Source organism: Stegodyphus dumicola, chromosome 12 (genome assembly GCF_044657685.1).
Source record: "Stegodyphus dumicola isolate Sdum_Otavi_A_Nest chromosome 12, ASM4465768v1".
NCBI lineage: Eukaryota > Metazoa > Arthropoda > Arachnida > Araneae > Eresidae > Stegodyphus > Stegodyphus dumicola.
This window is the reverse complement of record NC_140779.1, coordinates 78,255,341-78,277,607: the sequence shown is the minus strand read 5'-3', so window position 1 is coordinate 78,277,607 and position 22,267 is coordinate 78,255,341. Positions and strand designations below refer to the sequence as shown.

Below are 22,267 nucleotides of genomic sequence, written 5' to 3'. Positions count from 1 at the left end.
AGCTTTCTCTTTAGACGCGTTTTACACTGCCTTGTGTTTAACGTTTTTATTAGTGTGAAGTGTAACTACTGATTGTACTTCGTGATACTATGAACACCTGTACGAGTATTTCAGTGGAAAATTCTAGAACTTTGAAGTTTTTCATTTGGTAAAAATAAATTTCATTAAACTCTCATCGGACCTGTGTGCATTCAATCTATTACGAACACGTACGCACGCAATAGTATTATCAGTTGATAGATAGTATTTAGAACAAGAAATTCTGAGGCAAGATTTAAATTGTTTTTATGTAGCATTAAACTGTCATGTAAGTAATAAAAGCAAAAAAACACATAAACAAATATCGATGTATAAATTAAAAATTGTATTTGAAGTTTAAGATATATAAAGTAGAAATGTACGTAAAGTAATAGTTTTTCGCCAAAAAAAAATAAAAGGTAACAAACAAAAAGACAATTTTATTCGTCTCAAATACATTTTTGTTCATTTTTATCAACCTTTAATGATCAGGCCTTACAAGTGATACTTTGAACATATGGTTATTATTTTAGCAACACCTTTCTTCATATTTCCTTCATTTTTTCCCTTCACATCTTAAAATGGATTCAGAACCATTGCAAAGGTAACTCAATTGGAAAGAATTTCAGTCACGTTTTTCCCTTCTCAGCATCATTCAACAGAAGAACACGATCCAGTTTCTCTTGTAATGAGATTTTCAGCGTCAGAAAGGATGCAAAAGTACTTCTTTCTTATTGAGTGACCGTTTTCTCATTTGAATTCTCATTCGTTCTATCACAATAGCACTTTTTCAGTATTTATTTTTGTGCTTCACTTAGCTTATGAAATGTAGTTTTGCATATCCTCGCCAATATCTCGCATAGAAAGAAAAGACAAGACACATCTTACGTGATGATCGAAATATTTCTATTAAGAGCTTTAGTCGTATTATTTTTTATTTAGCTATCAACGGACGCCAATAGGAAACATTTTCTTTCCCTTTTATTATATACTTTCTGTAATCTGCAAACGGACACGTGAAACTACAATTGTATCAACATGAAATTTTTCTACGTGTAAATTATAAGCACCTTCTTATTTTTGTGTGTGTGTGTATTTTGCTAGGGGCAATTTAATATTCGAAAGTTATTTATTAAATTCAAAAGCAAGTTACAGGAAATTAATTAAAATGTCCGACAAGGGGACACTCCAAATACGCAGCCAGCCGAATAACCTCTCGAGAGAATGATAGTAGAAGAAGAAGGATCAGATACCTTCGGACTGACCCTCAGGGTGTTCTTCCATGAAACTTGGAAGGGACTAGGCAGTAATGCCCCAAGAATATACCCTGTACGACCAGTGGTGGAATTCTGGTGCCCCCCCCACTTCTATCTATTCCTGCATTAGTTACCACCATTGGACCCAAATCGCCCAGCTTGGCAAGAGTTATCGCTGTCAAATGGATAGTACCTAAGTACCTTAATATTTTATTAATTACAAAGTTTACTCTACTGGAATTATGCAAAAAAGATTTTTCCCACCTGACTTCTTCTCTTAAAGTGACGTTACGTTATTTTAATAAAATTTTGCTTCTTATTTTAAGAAACTTTACCACTTGAAGTATATATTTTATGACTAACGTAACAAAATAAACCAGGCACTTACCATTTTCGGATTATTTGAATGAAAAATTTCGCATATATAGTGTAAAATTATTTATGTAATCTTTAGAACTTAATGTTTCATTGATAAAAGTGATGCAAATTTCTGTATCGCGGACTTAAGAAAATAACCCAGTTATCGAAGAATAGAAATACTATATTTCATGAATTTCTAGTTTGTCTAAATTAATATATACGTTCATTTAACTTGTTTTACTTGAAAAATTATTTCCTTTCTGATGGATGCTCATCATCTCTCTGTAGATGGCGCGAAACGTTAACGGTACGCAATGCAAGGAAAACAGTCTCAATAATTTTATTTTCTTATTAAAAATAGTTAAAGACACGTTTACATTAACTGCTATCTCAGCGGGAATCAGAAATGAGAGCGCAGTATGAGGCTACACATTGACTGGACCATAACACCAACACTTTTAATGAAATCGAAAAATGCCTCTATATAGAATTTGTGACTTAATGCATTGTGTTGTAATGCTTATTTTCCTTTTTTATAAGAGTAGATGTACATACAAAGTATTTATAGAAGATTGGTTGATGAAAGTGAGACATGCTGGAAGGGAAAGTCTTATGTATGTTCTATTTTATTCTTTCCTTTATAAGTTAAGCTAAAGATCCGAAATTTTAATAACAGTACTTAGGAGACGAGCCAAAGATCTAAATTTTAGCAAACAATATTCTTATTTTAGAATGTCGCTTTCATAAATGTGATAATCGCAGATAAATATATGGAATAAGAGTTAATAATTGAGGAAATATTCAACAAAGGATTCGGGATCAGTATCCAAGAAAATTATACGGGGCAAACATAACTTCAGAATTTGAAATAGTTGGTGGATATATATTAACTATACGGTCTTTTTCAGCAGTTTTATGACATATGCTAATGAATTCGGCTCATTTCTTGTCTAACATTTTTGGTATTTATGATTTCATCCTCAGTACTAAATTTCTTGTTGCAAAGTAAGGGACATTAAGGAGAACATGCAACCTAAATTGATCAGATAAACTCGCATGTCATTAATTATTATTAATAATAAAGCAAAATGATTAAAACTGGTCTTTTAGATTCCGGTATCTACTTAGTAATATCTGAAGAAAGAAAGAAAATAGCATTGACCTAAAACAATTATATGGAAACAAATATAAATTTTAACAGGTTGGTAATCTATGAGATATAGTAATATCCTTTATTAAGAAATGTGTGTTATTTTTTAAACATGTACTATTCAAAAAATAACATCAGTTTATTATCAATGAAATAATAATTTCAGATACTTAAAATTACCCACATAGTTTTGCTGTCAACGTCACAACAATGTATTTTTCAAGGCGTTGAGAAAGTCGTGTGTAGCTATTTTTTCAATACATGAATAAGAATACCGTCAATTATCCATCATGTCAAAGTTCAACCAAATATCTTTTCAACTTCTGCTGGTGTTCTCTTCTTTTTCAGTTCAACGTAACATTGAAAATAATTCGATTATATATGGCAGACATGATGAAGAAAGTATCAAGGAAGAATCATTTACTTGCACATAATATAACAATAAGAAAATCAAAGATAATGATGTTACTGAAAGAAACTGAAGGTAGATGCACAGCGAAATAGCGTTAAGGAATATAGTGATAAAGAGATAGTAGGACTAGTAACTTATTTAGAGTAATACAATTCCTCAGAAAAGGGCGCCAAAGAGCATCTAGAGCAGAAGTGCTTTCGAACTGCATAAGATGTACGGGGTATTTCGAAGAGGCTAAATACTTTCTAAATAATATCACATGATTCCAAATGTTAAACTAACAAATCGTAAGCTACAAGCGGTTTTAATTTAAAATTTAGTTTTCTGGCACATCCTCTTGTTATGTGTGTTCACATAACTTTGGTAACATGATATATGTTTCTAAAATTAAGTGAAATTAAATTTTTTCTGATTGATAAATTGCTTTTTATCTACTAAATCACACCAGCGGCCGTCGCTGACCATTGGTATTTCCAACCTGGATTCAATGCCAAGCGAACGGGTTGGCCGTATAGCCTTTTCGTGATTTTGCCCATTGATAAGATGTATACGAGCCAGTTTTCCTTAGCATGTCCTTCACGAAGGCATACCCTTAGGCAGATGCTCCAAATGTGCTTTGCCTAGTGTGCTTTGCAGATAAACCAAAGCAAACCCTACCTATTAAAATGTTTTACGAGAAACGTTTTTGTCTTATATTGGCCTTAAAAATATTATGAAACAAAATGGCGATTTCAGAAATTGCATAAAAATGTATGCAAATATTACCATTTCGAAAAATTATATTTTGATTTTTCAAACTTCTTCATTAATTTTCTTGGGGTCTGAATAGTACTTTTTAGAAAATTTTATTCAATAACATATCTTCAGAAATATTTTTATACGACATCCAAAAGTTTTAACTAATGCTATATCTAGTAATTTTTATCATTTGAGGATGGCATATTTCCCCTTTTGAATTCAGCCATGGAAAATATTTTCTTGTTGGCTTCTGTTTTTGACAATTCTTTAGAATATTTATCTTTTATATATATTTTTATGAAAGAATGCTCAAGGCTTCGTGTGAGGGAATATTTTTTAGTCTAGATGTATATTTTATTTGATTTATTTTTTAAACTCTGTTCTTAAAATTAGGCAAGACTTTAAAAGGATATTTAATTTCACAATTTTTTAAACATTCTGTTACCGAAAAATTTGAAAAGATTTTGATTAACGATATTTAAATTATGTGACAAAACAGTTTATCAACTTGAACAGGATAAAAATATACTTTATTTACTCTCTAGGCTTAGTTTAGGGATTAATTTCGTTACTAAATATTATAATATTCTTAAAAGCTTAATAAATTTACTTTTCCTTCAAAGATTTCCCTATTCAAACAAAAGCAGTTTTAAAGAACTTACATTTTTTTTTAGGCTTCATTTATTTTTAAAACCGCGATTACATTTAATTTGAATAAAAATTTAGGAATTGTAAGATAAACTTAATTTTTAAAAAATGAAACACGTATCTACATGAATACACAGGCGACTTTAAAACACATATCTACAGGTGTGTGGGGATTACTAAGAATGGTTTCATTAGCTTCATATAGTCCATAAATAATCCAAACAAATATTAAATACGAAGATTTTAGTCGCCAATGACAAACATTTTAATTAAAATTGAGAGAATTTTAAAATTTCGTAAATCTTCGAGACATAGCATCGCGAACTGTAGTTAGATTTGGTAATTTTAAATGTTCTATTTTCAGCGATTTAGGAGTTAATATTTTTAACTGCTTCTAAATGAGCAAAGGTGTTCGTAGTTTTCTGTGTATTGCTTTATTTCTAATAATTTCAATATTTTATCTAAAATGCTATCGCAGCTTATTTAACGAAATTATATTCTGCTCTTATTTATTTAAGAGCTACAGAAAGAAAACTTTTAAGTCAAAATTAAATATTAAATTCTTATGGATGAAATAATAGTGGAAAACATAAATAAAATAAGAGTTTTAGACATAAAAGGCAAAATTTATCTCAGGAGTTTTGATAATATTATGCTAAGAAAATACTCGCACAAAGCTTTGACTTGCCATATATTTCAATCTATCCTCTGAACTCAATTATAATAACAAAATTCTTTATGCTTTATTTATGTCATTTTTCATACATTTAAATAAGTGCAAACTGCTGTTTCAGGTTTGTTTCACTGCTACTTTAGAAAACAACTAAAATTTCTATTTATTTTCTAGCTGAAATCTAAAGTTTGGTACTTGAAAGAGATATTTTTTTAATGGCAGATTGTGAACAACTACAAATGTAACCCAGTCCATTAATCTATACAAGGCTGGATGTGGTGGTCTCTTTATTATGGAGCACATAATAGATGGGCCACCATCGCCTTTCCTATGAAGAGACGGACAGTTACAACCATGCCTTCTCCAAGATTCGAACTCAGGCCCTTCGGCATCGCAGTCAGCTTCCCTGACCACCATACCGACTGGGCGGCTTGAAAGAGATATTTGTTGGATACACTCTGTAATTCAAACATACTAATAAATTCTTATATTCACATTCGTTTCAAAGAATTCTAGCATGTTTAATAATTCATTAAATAATCTGCTTAAATTTAAGCTAAAAATAAACAAATTATGAAAAATTTCTGGGAAACTTTTCCAAATGGGATTAGACTTCAGAATAAATAGTGAGAGCCTCATTTCATTCTCTTATTTATTAAATTGTTCTTCGACGCATGCATAAAAATACATACGTTGCTGTGCAAATAATTATAAACTCTTTATTTTTTACTACAACTTGACACTTGATTGCATTTAAATTCTGATAAAACGTGCAGGCTTGGAGAGAAACTACAGGAAATTATCTTGTAATATTCTAGCTAAACTGGAATTCCTTGTAAGCTAAAATACTGAAGAATTGTGTAGCGACTGTTCGCTGAGTTCTTGTAACAGGTCAAAAAAAAAAAAAAAAAAAAAAAAAAAAAAAAAAAAAAAAAAACCGGTTAAATTACCTTTATTCCAACGCGAAATAAATGAATAGATGGCCCCTTCTCGGGCCTACAATGAGCTCTACTTAGGCTGTAATTTAAGATAGAAATAATAAAATCTAATCTAATGTTAACTAAAGTTAACCAGTCGAAGCTGCGCAGAATCAACTGACGAAGTTAGTCCTTAGAGATTACCAGCGTATACTAGCAGGCACGTAGCAGTACCCCCGGCCGTACAACTGTAAGCTTACAGGCAATAACGTGTAGCCGAAGGGCAGAACACGCTGTCCTACTGAAGTGTCCCAGACTTCAGCTTAAATACTCGTTTCTCCTTCATTTGCATGAATTCTAATAATGAAAACTCCGTCTGGTAGGGAAACGTAGGTGCAAATTTAGAATGTGTAGGAAAGGCTTGTTCTAAAATAAAAATAACAATTAGAAAATTTAAATAAAAACTTACAATCTTCATCGCCGATCGCAGTTGCCAATCGGCCTATCGTAGTTTTACGTATTTTCAACTGTGGAAAAAAGATATTCGCACATAACTGTATTCCTGGCCTAAACGATTATTCTTGGTGCAAAGTTTCGTGACTGAGCTTATTTATTTTCTCGCAAGTGCGAATAAAATTTTAAATATCTGCGTCTTGAAAACTTTGAATAAGATTTAAATCGCACTATAATTTAGTTACTACATTTTTAGATTTTCTGGCGCTTTGTTCACGTTTATTATTAATGGAAATGAAAATAATATAAACTTGAACTTCAAATAACAAAAATCTTGAAAGCTTTGTTTTTGAACAAATACATAGCTGAAAATTTGAACAAGTTTGAACAAATACATAATTAAAATACTTTCGGGGGCCACATTAAATTGCTTCGAAAGCCGCATATCGTTCTCTGGCCGACAATTTGACACCTCCATCGTATTGCATGATTTGTTGTAAATATCATAAAAATCAAACACATAAGTTAGAATTTCGTCGATAACTGATTAAAAGAAGATATAACTGAAGATTAAAAGAAGCAAAACTCATATTTTATGTGCCTTTTATTGTTTTATTGTATGCATGTTACGTATGTCAAATAGCGACTGCTATAAGATGCAACTCCCTTTTTGGTTGCAATCGGTTGCATCAAACGCATACAAATATATATTTATGTACCCACCCTATTATCTCGATGAGTTCGTTGTTTTATTGTTATATGTTGATAAATTGTGCATTTTTTCATTAAAAGTGAGTAAATTGTGTTGTTCTTATGTTCCGGTTAAGGTTTTCATTTACATTTACATTTGTTTGAAACACTTAGCGGAATAATGAATTAAGTCAGTTGGTGCACTAGCTTCAGTGTCCTTTTGCACAATGGGACTGCAATATAACTAAGTTTTGTGCACTTAAATTTTTGTCTTCCAGCGCGGTAGTGGAATTGCGTACAAACTTTGTTTTTAATTGTAAAAATTGTTTATTTAAAGGTTTTTTTTACCATATTTGGTGCTTTAGATTTTCCTGTACTTTTTTATTTATTTAGTGCACAATTTTTAATTAAGATGTTTTGAGTTTTTATGTATTTTTGCCTTAACACGAAATGAGAACTGAATTGATTGAATGAGAAATATATCTCTAATGAAATTCGAGGAAATAAGTTTAAATACAGCAAAAAAATGTGTTTAATTTAATATATCATGAGGAGTCATGTGGAAGTCATCAGATATTTTTAAACTTAGTTTACTAAGCTCGTACCTTTCAACAGATAAAAGTGAACCCATTATAAATGTTCTTGTTTTTAAAATTACTTTGAGACGCTTAATTCTTTGTCTTTAGGTTGATTTATATGTTTATATTTCATTTATTTATTGCACTTACATATAGATGCATGATTTCTAATTAGGATTTGATTCAATTATTAAACTAAATTTTACGAAATTTTTTATATATAAAATATATGCTCCTTTATTTATTATATGCATCCTTGAAATTCTATACTAAATTTTCCTGATTTAGCCTCCAAAACATATTACTTTCAAACCGTAGTATTGTAATATTACAAGAATATCAAGGATTCTGAAAAATGATCTTTAATAACAGTTGTCAAAACGCAAACAGAATTCCGTCTACAGCGATTTTTCAAAATTATATTCAAATATAGCATAAAACATAAAAATATTTTTATGTGCATATGCTAGTTAAAATCACATTTATTCTCTCACAAACTGCCGGATGTATTTTCTTCATAAAATACATTAAAGGAAGAAAATTAGTACGAGTAATTTAAAAACGGTAAAATTATTACTATTATTACTATTATTTCAATGAACTATTGGCTTCTTTGTTCGGAAATTCTCAATTATGTTTGGAACTTCTATTTCTTTGATATATTCTGTTCCCTTTATTTAATTAAATTGCTCTAAGAAATCATCTTTTGAAATTTAAAGGTGAATTTTAAAAGGTAATTTGGAAACAGACTCATTATTTTAGACGCATATGTCTTGAGCATTAATTTAAAGAGATATGAAAACAAACTATGTATTTGTTAAAAAATATTAACGTAATATTGAATGCATTGTTTTGTAACTTTGGGTAAGTTATAAAACAATGCATTCAATATTACGTCTCATTTCCCAGAATTATTAAAACTACCTATTAAAAATGAAATCTAAGCTCTTCAAAAATTACTTGCTAATTATCAAAGACACTCATAGTTTATAGTTACTTAATTATTTAAATCTCAAGCAACTGAATTTGTCCTCTCATTTATTATAAATAATGGTTTGATTTGTTTCTCATGGCAAAGCAGAATTAATTAAATAAAAATATTTTACGTTTTCCTCCTTTCCATGTATATATTTATACTGTAACGAAGACTGATAATGACACACTCCATCTCTTAAGCATTATATATGGAAATTATATTAAAAACAGAACTGGTTATACTTGTTTTTTTATCTTACCTAAGATCTAGAGATCATTCTTGTGGACATGTATATAACTTATGAGAAAAATCAGCTTGAATTAAAGATCTGCTGTATAAGTCATTGGCCTTAAATCTTTTTTTATTTCATTACCATTATATAAATATACATTATAAATTCCGGTTTGAAATTAATATCTATATTTTATGCTTGAATCATTTAATTATAGGTACAGGGACAGATAAACGGGAAGTGTACCTATTCTGTGGTGAACTAATTCAAAGAACCAATTCATTTTACAGAACGAACAGTGATTCGTCAAAAAAGAGTAGTAGCTCTTTTAGAGTACACCCACCGGGAACACTTATTGGAAATTAGCTCGAAAGTTCAATTTCCATTTTAAGAGAGAATAGAATGTTTATCCATCGAAGTTAAAAGGGAGTTCAATTTTATCCTTCCCAACTTTATTAACTTTTTTTAATCTAGAATTTTATTGTTAGTTCTATGTAGAAAGAAGGTTTTAGGGAACCTCAAAGCTACAGGACAGGACAGGACTAAGTGTGGGAAGCACCAACACATCGCCATTGGCAGAACTGGTGTCGCTCCTTCACACTGACCGTCTTGAGATTAACCCCTCCACAGTGCGTACTTACGCCACGCATCGGTGTTAATTGAAACGTTAATCATTAGGGCATAGAGAACTTGTGGTACGGGAGAACTACAGTTGAAAGAAATCAATCAAGGAAGTTAGCAGTTCGATTGAGTCGATCTTCTAATTCCACTGCCCGTTCTATTCTTTCAACTGTTCACTACATCCTCTCTCACCATTTTTGATCCCCTATCTTATCCATCTGGATTCCTGTTACTAAGAACTGAACCGATTCAAATCATTGAGCGAACGGTTCTAATCTGATGCTATAAGACAGCGGTTTCGTCCATCTGTAATGTAAACTCGTACAATAATATAAATATACTTCATTGACATAATTTTGATTACAGTACATATGAATATAAATACATATTATATTAGGAATTAAATCAAAAACATATTCTTATTTTGACGATGGAATTTAATGTTTTTTGTAATCTTGTGACCTAAGTTTAGGATACAGTAATCCAAAAATCTGGTGTCAAGTTTAATTTAATGTTTCAGTACTTGCTTTAAGCGGTAAGTGGATCATCATAAGTTTAGTGTTAGATGCAAAAAAGACAACTTAAACTGATAATCAGATAAAAACTGGGAAGAAACCAAAAAATAGTTTCGTTCTTTAAGGTTGTAAAGTCATGAGACTTCTTTTCAACACAAACTGCCACTTGTAATCAGAGCTTAAACTGTCATTTCTGGCAACAAAAAAAGTTGCTTTTGAAACTCTACTGTTGGTCACTGAAGAATTTCTGAAATCCAGTATTTCGATCGTATGTGTTAAAATGCTATTTCTGGTCATATGTGTTCATATGATAAAATATGAAATGTTAATCTTAATTATATTTCACACATTTTAATCTCTTTGAAGTAACACTTATTCCCCCCCCCCCAAAAAAAATGTAAATTCAGTGTTTAAAATTAGATGAGGATGTTATGTCCCTTAATTCCAAAATATAGAATGCCCCATTTTGAAAAGATTGCCAAATTGATAAATTAAAAAATTATTGCATAAAATTGAAATTTAAGTAAAGTTACGTAAAGTGTTAAAAGATTAAAGGCGGAAATAACTTGCTGAATATTTGAAGATGATCTTAAAGTAACTAATGTAAAATATTACTTGTTCAGTGCCTGATCCCATTAAAAATAAATTCATTTTCAAATTAAATTGATTCTTGAAATTTCGTTCAATGATAAATTAAGAATTAATATTTTTAGCACACTACTCTTGGTTCCCTTCCCGCTTCCGATTTTATTCAAAACGATTATTGTTAGTGAGCGATGAGTCATAAAAAGTATTGATTCAGTTCACTAATCGAACGGTTCTAACCTTATCTCATAAATGAGTGGTTTTTGTCTACCTCTGTTGAGGATCCGATTAACTTTCCGTAAGCAGACGAGCAATATAATTGCTAAAGAAAAAGTAAGACCTTAGGAAATTTTAGAACAAAGAACCGAGCTTGATGATTATTGACAAACCTAAAAATACTCGTTGTTAAAAGTAGAGGTGAACGATTTCAGAAAAATATTTAAAAGAATTTTATATCATAAAATACTTGCATTAATAAAGAAGCTATTATTTCTGCATTTTAAGCTTGATAATGTTTAATATATAGGTAAAAGTTAATTTACTATTTTAAGCTGCGTAGATATGAAACATATAAGTTTATCGGAGGAAAATCAATGGAGGTATCTTCCATGCCAGTCCGAACCGAGGAAGTCATAAACGTAACGGCTACGCAGAAAGCCGTTGGTCCACGGCACGTTAACTTTCTCACGTTACAAGTTTAAGGAGATTTTAGAACTTATTCCCTACAGTATTGTCGATTAAAACCGAGATGTAGAAGAAAGGAAATATAATGTTCATTTTGCCAAAGAACTTGAATTCTATTTACGGAAAAAGAGAATATCTTTGTAGAAGACCGAATGAAGCTGTTTTCCATTTTTGTTACATACTGAGAACCATCATTTTTGTCACACGGGGAACCATGTTTAGGGCTTTCGGGAGACCTAAATCTATGAGCAACAGCAGTTACTTGTATCATTTTTAATACCAAAGTTCTACGATCTAGATAGTAACTGCTATTAATTCACTCATGATTATTCGTGATATATTCGTATTTGAAGATTCTTGACTGAGTCCTCAAATTTATGTGTGAGACATTATATGTCTCACTCATATATGGATGCAAAAACAGTACTGGCTACAGAATGTGGCAATCAAATTATTGCAACTGTAAGTATTTCAGTTAATTTACGTAGTTACTATTCAGCTTTACGTTTACTATTAGTTTACTCTCGTCTGCCTATTGAAGAGCCAGAAATATCTATATGTTAAAGAAAAGGTATCTGTAAACATTTGGTGCTAATTCTTCGCAGGGTTTCAAGTTTTGTAACCGATTTATGCTATTTTATGGTAGTAAATGACAAATCAGACCAGTATCTGAATCTATTTTAGGATGTTTATTTTATATATGAAATTTACATTTTATGACATTTTGATTTTCGTGATTTACCTATATCCACAATTTTTTTTAGTTTGTAGTTCTGTTTTTTTCAAATTACTATAAATTCCAAAATATTTTGCGATATATGTACAGTAACAAAAATTGCATATAAATAGCATCGTATACTGCGCAGTTCACCTGTATTAATGCCTGTATTGGATTGCAACTCTTGCATAAATTTTAGAAAATACATTCTACCTCTGTTCATCATTTCATTAGAACAGGGTTTCTTAAACTATTTTTAGTCGCGATCCCTTTTTATCACTGAGATTTTTCGCTATTTCCAGGACCCCCACCATATTTACAAAAATTTTTGTGGGACCTCATAAGTATTGCACAAGTCCGATACACGCGTGAGTGAAACTGTCAACTTTTTCACTTATAGTGTAATATGCAGGTTTAGGTCATTAACTTTAATTTCTAATTTTAAGACATAGAACAATGTGAACATTTTAAATAACTAACAGACGAAATGACAGCGTCACGTGCAAAGGAAGGAAAATGAAGAACGTTTGTATTATAAAATGAATGCGTCGAAAGGTTTTTCGTTTTTTTCTTTGTCTGTATTGTCTTTTTTAATCTATTTTTAGATACATTGTGTAAAAATATTTGGTAATTGTAAAATTATTATAATAAGGTATATAAAAACTGCTAAACTTTTTGATGACCCCCTGCTGCAGGTCCCGCGACGTCCTTGGGAATCGCAACCCACAGTTTAAGAAACCCTGCATTAAAATATTTAGCTGTAAAAGGGCGCCACTTATAAATTTTCAAATTTCAAAATTGAATTGTGGTGATATACATCGAAGAACTATAATATTATGAATATACCATCTTTATGCAAATGAATGTAAGACTCTATACCACTGACAACGCCGACGACAGCGCCTTTGTCATCAATATCATGGGCATGACATAATTGTACCCCTGCCCAGATTGCTTGCGAATAGTTTACGAATCCAGCGAGAACTCCAAGCGTTTCTCAGATGTCAACGCAATCGAACATCTATGGAATGAATTGCAGTAGCAAATCTTATATGCAGTGTTACAACTACTAAATTGAAATTACAAGATCTGATAAAACTCTAGTATTAGATATTAAAATATACGTTTGCAAAAGAAATTGCCAAGCTCTAAAAAAGCTTAGTAAAGATTGTTATGACAATAAATGAAATTAAATTATCTAAAGTTCGTAATTTAATAATACCTCGAATTTAATAATCATGTTATTCTCATTTTGTTTCAATTGTTTAAAATTGTTTCTTTAGAAATGCACTTCCTACAGCGAGAGTTTATTTCTTAGGTAATGTCGGTTTTAAGTGGAAGACAACTTTATGAATCTTTGAGCTAAGATAGTTTAATTTAAAAATAATATTAAATGGTGTTAGAATAATAGTAATTTATAATTTTATATTGTTCATTAAGATATTTTTCTTTTTGTGTAATCATTTTCTAAGTTTATAAAGTATTTCTCCCGCCTTCCTAGCATGCCTTCGTGGTGTAGTGGTTCTGCACGCTGGGCCGGTATTCCAGAGGTCCGATTTCCGGCGAAGGCGGTTGCTAATTTTTCATCTCTCCGGATTTTCCAATTAACCTAATGTCTCTACAAGTTTCTATTCAAATTTGATTTATAAAGTAACAGTAAAATTTCATTTTCTACATATGAACAGCTTCATTAGTAGCCACCTGGTTAAAGACTGCTACTGGTGGTTCGTTCTGGGCCCGAACCCATGTGAACGGGATAGCTGCATAGTTGCTTTTCGTGGTTTACTCCACGTGGAAGAGTGAATACGAGCCATTTTCTTTGTAAAGTATTCCACGAAGGTATCCCTCTCCTTAGACAGATAGCCTTGGTACATATGTTTTGCCATACTCAAGTAACCTAGACTAAGCTAACCTAATCTGAACAACAGTAGGTCACTAAGAGGTAATCAGTTAATTGTTACAAGTTAAATTTTTTTTGCAATGAAAATGAAATTGCATAGGATATTTACGGTTGCTCATTGCAGCATAAATGCTTAGAAGTTTATCATACTAGTTTTCGTAATCGTGCAGCACCTAGATTAGATTACAATAATTCATCAGATTACAATAATTTAAAAAAAAAAAAGATAAAAATCTGAAAGCTTTCGATTTTAAATTACGTCCAAAGGGGCGCTTTTTTAACATTTTGTGCGTTACCTTTATTTATTAAATACCCCTTTTTTCGCACTTAAACCATAAAATTCAGTTCAAGAGCAATATCGCAAAATAGTTCTAAATTGAACGTATCTTTAGAATTTCCGATACGCAGTCTCACGCACTGGAGATAAAAATGTTTTTTCTGTACAAAGTTGCCATTGCTCGCTTTGAAATCCTTGAGTTTGTTAATAATTTTTTTTTTTTTAATTTACAAAATAGGAACTAAATAATAAAACAAATTGTAGGTTTCAAATTTGGGCTTCCACATGCTCATATTCACAGTAGGATTTACGTCATTAAAAATTCGATGCTCTATGTACCGTTGTTTTATCACAATGCGAGAAATATACATACATGCAGATTTTTTATTATTTAATTTCTTCAAATATAATGCAGAACTCTAACATTTGGTGGCAACAGTTTGAAATGTGAAACGGACATTTATAGTGAACCAACGCAAAATCGCAAAACGAAAACAATAGTCCTTCAGGGACAAAGTCCCTTTGGACTAATAATGAATTGTAATGTGATAAACCGAAAGTGAATATCAGAGCTTCTGAAACATATCTCATATTAAATTTAACTTGTGATACTTCAAAGTTAGATGCATTTTTAAAAGATTATATTGATAGATATTCTTAAAATAAGAACGATTTAAATTTCAATGGCAGTTTCGCATTAAAATGCTTTTAAAATTTTATTTTATTTTTTTCTCCCTATGTAAGCAAATATAGGAAATAAATTTTTAATGAAATTATAAATTCAATCTTAGAAATTGTATTTTTATTTATCAGAAAATAAGTTAGATTTATTCGCAAATAATGTTTTTCTGTAGAAATGAAGGTAAGTTGGCTGTAGAAGGAAATTTATCCTTTTTGAAAACTTCTAAAATGATCTGAGAAAATCGGATTGTAGGAAACAAAAATTAAGATAGTATATATAACAACTAACTTACTTATTAATTGTTAAACTGTTACTAAGCACATTTAATGCATAAAAGAGGCAGACATATGTTTACCTGTTAAGTATTTGCGTAGTTCCTATGCATTTTCAAAATAAATACCATAATATTTCCTTTAGCAAATGTCTTAGGCTATTCCTAATTACATAATGATTCCTTTTGCGTAATGTAAGTGCAAACCAGTTTCCATTCAACTTTCTATGAAAGCTTCCTTTCGTTGGAAAAGCCGAATTTAAATTCTTTACAATAAATAGATTAGGCACACTTATCTCACGGATTTTCGGCATATAAAACTAAGCTAAGTACTATTATTTCCCCTTAGGTTACATTCCTCGTCATTAAAAATTTTACCTGCAAGAAGTTTTCACAGTACTTTCAACGCAAGCAGGAAAAATTTCTCTTAAGCGCATCCTCCACGAAAGCATTGTTCGTACAGATTAATAAGCATTATGTTTCTAACATTAAAAACTGCCACCCAACCGGAACAGTGGTTAACGACGCTGACTACCCTACCGAAGGGCCCGGATTTGGATCCCAGAGAATGCATGGGTGTTTATAAATGCATAGTGTTTGTGCGGCATGAGAAGAATCTACATATGCAGCGAGAGGTTGTTGGTAGGGAAAGAAGGCTGGGAGATCCTCGGATCCGTCCCCTCGAGGTACTCTCCATCAAAATTGGGGGGGGGGGGGGTACTAAGCAAAGTCGTAGTGTCACCTCTAGGGTGCTCAAGATTCTTGTCAACGACTTAACTTCTTGCTACGATGAATTTCGTGGACTTCCTCTAATATGAAAAACCTGATCTAATGTCACCGTCGATCAAGTGGGATAAGTCACAAAACAACACACATAAAATTTTAATCCAATGTTTTGGCCTAAAAACTAATGTAAGCTTAAAAGCATAGAGAAGAGCGCTAACTGTAAATAAATAAAAAAAAAAATGCAAAAAGGAGAGGGAAATTTTTATTGCTTTATTTAACGTTAAGTTCCATCTACTTATCGAAAGATCCGATCTAATGAGCTAACCATTTCTCTCTTCCAAATGTGGAAATGTTTCAAGTCCTTAAAAGACAGAAAGACAGAAATGCAATACAATTTTTCACCAATGTGTCATTTTGAGCTTATTTTGTATGACATTATTCTCTTACCTTTCCTAAAGTGTATTTGGACAACATTCCATCTGAGACTGAAAGTTTTACTCCCTTATACGCAAACATGGTTAAAACCATTTTAGAAATACGCAATGTATTCAGGCTATCAAAACATGTGCATGTCAGATCTTTATGTGGAACTCTTTCGTATGAAGACCGAAAACCTGTTTCTAGATATGAAGTATTTTTATATGATAAAAATGAATGTATAGAAATTAATTCGAAGTTTTAATTAAATAAATTAAAAGACTTTTGTATTGAAATTTCTGCCTGCTTTGCATTTCAAATTTCCTTATGATCTGAAAATATATTTCATGTTAAATCTCCAATATCCTGAAAACTTTTAATATTTTACAACTTTTTAACGTAACGGAGGACATAAATTAAAACAAACATATATATATATATATTATATTACAAATTTTAAAGAAGAAAATCTGAAAGGTTTCAGATTTTAAATTACGTCCAAATGGGCCTTTTTTTTAACGTCTTGTGCGTTACCTTTATTTATTAAATATCATGTTCTTCCGCATTTAAACCACATAAAATTCAGTTCAGCAGCAACATCACAAAATATTTACAAAATAAATATTTAAAAACAGCATATCTTTAGAATTTCCGATACACAGTCTCATGCACTGAAGATAAAAATGCTTTTTCTGTACAACGTTGTCATTGCTCGCTTTGAAATCCTTGAGTTTTCTAATCAAAAATTCGTTTAAGTTTTACAAAATATGAAATCAGTAGTAAAATAAATTCCAAATTTGAAATCTGGTCTTCTTGATGCACATATTCGCAGTAGGATTACCTCATTCAAAATTATATAGCTCTAGGTACCATTGTTTTATCACAATGCGAGAAACGTGCATACATTTATGCAGATTCTTCATTATTTGACTTCTTCAAATATAATACAGGGCGATAATATTTGGTGACAACAGTTCGAAAATTTAAACAGACATTCAAAGTGATTCGACGCGAAATCGCAAAACAAAAACAATAGTTCCTCAGGGACAAAGACTCTTTGGACTAATAAATAATAGAGCCCAAAATAATAATTAAACTATCTCCTGGTAAAGAAAATCTTATTTCAAGCACGCATTCTTTAGTACATTTTTACAATTAAATTAATTTCCAGTGACGTAAAAGTTAAATCCGAGTTAGAACACATCTTAAAATTTTAATCCTAGAAAACATTACTTGATAGTGTACACCCTTCTCTAATTCAGTGAAATTCGATAATTGCTATCCCAAATTTTCATTAATTATTGGATTAAGATAATGAATAACCAGCTAAAATATATTAACTGAACAGAGAAAAATGAAAAATTTCCTTTTAACGTACATACAAATGTATATTATATTTCCTTCATTAGATATTCAAAAAGAATTTCTTTGACTCATAAAATTAATATCACATTATTCGTTAATGAATAAATTGCAAAGTTGGTTAAAATTATTTATCTATAACCGCTGAGTGCTTCCTTAGACACATAACATCATAAAAATTATTACAAATTTGCATTTTGACGACTGAGTTTTAAACCTTTCAATAACTACTTTTTTATTTTATTTTTTAAGGGAAGATCAAAATTTTCATTATTTTAATCTCTACTATTATAAAAAGGAACTTAAAATATACGAATTTCGGATTTCATGCGCAGAAACATATTTAGAAAGCATGATCAGGAATTAACGAATCGTGAAACAAGTTCAAAATTTCCTTTTAACGAATTTCGGTTACGTATATATACATAATACGTAACCGACTTCATGTATACTTAGATACTGATGTTCATGTATACTTAGAGCTGAAATTCCAAATATGAGAGAAGACTTAACTTACGTTTGAGAGCTGAATTTATTTCCACAAACTAACCATTCATTCGATTTGATTGTAAACTTTTGCATTAGTAATACGGAAGGCAAATTAGAAAGCCTTAAATTTTATTCTGTTGATTAAAGTTAAGAATGGGTCTTACATTTATAGCTACATATAAAAGCGTTTTCCATAATAAGGACCTAATTTTTGCAATTTTATATTTGATAACAGTGTTTAAATATATGCAAAAAGTACAGTTAACATAACACAAATTTATTCTATTACAGATAATCAGCCATTTTATGCATTTGAGTCTGAAAGAAATTCTGCACATTATAAACACTGCAAATGGAAAATATATAACGAATGCCCATTTTTTATATGTAGAAAGCATATCACAATATCTATGTACTAAACTACAAATATTACTGTAAATTTATTATAAAGAGAAAATATAGCTGTTTTATCTTATTCAAGTTAAGAATTAAGAAGTTACGTTGGGATTACAGACAAGTTCCCGAGATAATATATTATTCATTTTACCAAATTAATCGCCAGTTTCTAAGCAATAAAGGATAGCCTTTATTTAAGCTAATTGCATAGATGTTGCCACATAATTTTACGTATGCAAAAAGAAATTAAAATACGTATATATATTTTTTCCGGTTATCGTGTCTAAAATTCAAACTATGTACCTCTCTTTTACTCTCTTTAAAAAACTTTATTAACTTTAAAAATTTTGAAGAGAAGTGTGTTTTATAACACAGTTTTCCAACAGTAGTACAGAAAATGGCAATACTAATAATTTAATTATAAGTGGGAGATTTTTGAAAACCATAATAATAACTTTTCCATAATAATAACTGTTACAAAATAATCATTACAAAATTAAATGCAAAAAACTAGCGATTCCATTTCCATTTCTGTTACTCATTTATAAATATTAAAGTTATTTTTATTTATATTAAACTAAGATTTTTTTAACTAAATTAACATTTTACCTGCAAAACAGGAGAGCAGAAAGACAAATGGACGAATGAAAGTAAGAGAAGTAGAACGCAGTGCGAAATCATTTTAAGTACTGTATGTGAAAATCTGATTGCCAAAAATTAGAGATGAGTTACTTCAGGAGTACTAGAGGTAAGCGCTGTTTCAGAAAAGTGGATGTAGTGGTCCCCCACGCGGGGTTTTATTAAATTCTCTCCAGTGGGGGCGCTAGCGGCGGGTGGAAGTTTTCGGAGTAACACAATCAAAGTGACAGAGTACTGCGAAAGAAAAAGAGTTTTTCCGAAGAACTCTTTCGATAGCTTGGAATTCAGAGATTGAGTGGAGATCAGAAGAATCTCTGTGGAGGATCAGTAAAAGGTATTGAGAAATTTCATTTCCTAAGTAACAAAACACAAAATAAGAATTCTCACTATTATGGATAGTTCTTACCAGGATGGTGAGTTTCTTTCATGCGCGGAGTTGTTCTAGAAAAAATGCACAGAAAGAAATATTTGTGAACAAATTCGTTACAGGGAAAGAGTGATATTAAGCAGAGCTGCCTCTTTTTGCATTCTGGAAGATATTAATTTTCATAAAAGAAAGACAGTGAATGGTCAGTGCTCCATGATAAATTACTAAAGCGTCAACGTGAGATTGCCAAGAAAACATATCAGAATTTTAAGAAACTAAAATCCATTATTTTAAACCATTTATTCAAAAATTACATTACTGTTCCCCTTTTAAGTTTATAATTTAACAAAAAATTGTAAAAATATTGATACTCCAAAAGAAGTTTAAATACTTGTTTCCTATGTATTCATAAAAAAAAAAACTTAAGAATATTACTTCCCAACCACAAATGCATTTCAGCAAAAGTATACATAATATTTGTTGCCTAAACTACAAAACATGATACGTGGATAGCATTATCTTTAATTTAATACACTACTATAAAGTTACCTTTGAATGGAATTTGACAGTGATTAGAATTGAAAATTTATATAGTTTAAAATATTTTAGACTAATTACGAGATGAATAAAATTGCTCAAAAAAGGCATTATTTGAACTTCATAAAGAAGTACCTTAGTAGAAATTTCTAGCTTTCTTCGGCGTTAGTTTTTTAATATTACGCTAATAAAAAGTAAATACAATAACTCCTTTTCGAACGTGGGATTACGTTATAAGGTATTTGTCCCGCCTTCCTAGCATGCCTTCATAGTATAGTGGTCTGCACGCTGGGCGCTTATTCCAGATGTCCGTGGTTCGATTCCCGGCGATGGCGTTGTTCATTTATCACGACTCCTGCTTCCAAAAAAAAAAACACCTAATGTCTCTACAATGTCATTAACACATTGCGGGTACGGCAAAATTGCATTCCACAAAATTGACTTTTTATGGAAAAAACGCGTTAGGAATCAGATTAAGAAAGTATGTATAATTTATACAATCTTAAATTGTTGGAAGTGAAAGGAGAAAAGGAAACAATTGTTAATTAAATGGCTTTGTGTTGCTGCTTAAAAATTAGGCATATGATACAATTACTTTTTATATAGCTGGTGGTTTTTGCAATGACGCAACTCATTAAACGTTACGCGATAAAGAGCGTGAAGTTTCCAATACCTTCATAAACTGTCTTCTTCTTCCTTCATTTCGATCAATCTCCATTAGAAAGTCAGACAATTCCGGAAACTTTAAAAATAATTCGTTTAACTTCTTGTACGCTAAAGGCTCTTTATCATCTTCATTATCGCTGCCTCCATCCTCGGCTTATAACATCATCCAATTCTTCGTTTTATGTCTCAATTAATTCTTTAATTTCTCTCCTTCTTTCATATCTCAAAATTCTTCGCCACTCATTGCTTTTGCAATTTCTACGATTTCCTTGGCTTCATTTTCAGTCGATAAAAATCCTTTAAAATTGTTAACAACTCCTGGCCAACGGGGACGTTAGCAAGCATTCATTGTTCATGAAGTCATTAGTTTCCACAAGAGTTTCATCATTTCTATAGTGTCTTATGCTGAATTGCATCTAAAATGTCATAGTTTGCCATACTTTCCTCCGTCTAGTGCTTTATTTGCAGAAATGCAAACATGCTTGAGGTTTTGAATATTTTTATGATTCCTTGATCCATAAGTTGGCTTAAGGAAGTAGCGTTCGGCAGGAGGAATAAAACCTCTACATTTGGATACAATGTTGTGAGGCTTTTAGCACGTGTCCTGGAGTGTTATCGAGAATTAAGGGAACTTTACAGATCATGTTTTGCTTTTCTAAGTAATATTTGACTTCTTTTACGAAGGAATTTTCAAGCCAGTCAGTAAAAATGTGGCTATCGCAAAGCGGAAGGTTCTCCGCTACGTACCACCTATAACTGAAATTCTCGCGTAGCCTTGCGCCACTACAAGTGGTCGGAAGAGTTGGTTATTTCAATATGGAAGCACCTAATAGGTGGCCACCTCCTATGAAGAGAGGGACAAGGTTACAACCATGTCTTCTCCGAGATTTGAACCCGGGCCCATCATTACAGCAGTCAGGGTCACTAACCATTATACCGGCTGGGCGGCACTTTACGACAAATTAAATTGAGTCAACTAAGAAAACACGTGTAAGCAAAATCGAGTTCCTCAAGTTCGCTTTTGGCACGGGATTATTTTACTTTAGAAATCACGTTCGACATTAATTTAACAGTTTACTTCACCTAGTAGTAGTTCTATAAAAAGTCCTTATTTATTTCCGTGATGTGGATGAATTTGATATTATGCGAGATTGTTTTACGTGTTTTTCAGTCTCATTAGTATACGTCTATTTTGATAGTTATTCCTCCATTATGATATTCTTGTTTCTTTTCCCGTGTTTCGTTCTATTAAATATTTCTGCAATCATATAACGGTGCATTTACTTATGATCTGCGTTATCTCTCACTTCATTA

General features: G+C 31.2%; 1 protein-coding gene across 1 annotated transcript in view; it reads right to left on the bottom strand.

Moving 5' to 3' along the window:
• The window catches only part of LOC118197275 (corticotropin-releasing hormone-binding protein-like), an 88,154-nt gene extending 68,637 nt beyond the window's left edge, over positions 1–19,517 (bottom strand). Inside the window, exon 1 of the mRNA XM_035368771.2 lies at positions 19,354–19,517. Within this exon, the coding sequence (XP_035224662.1) occupies positions 19,354–19,425 (72 nt within the window). The 5' untranslated portion in view covers positions 19,426–19,517. The remainder of the gene's footprint in view (positions 1–19,353) is intronic.
• Positions 19,518–22,267: the final 2,750 nt, after the last annotated feature.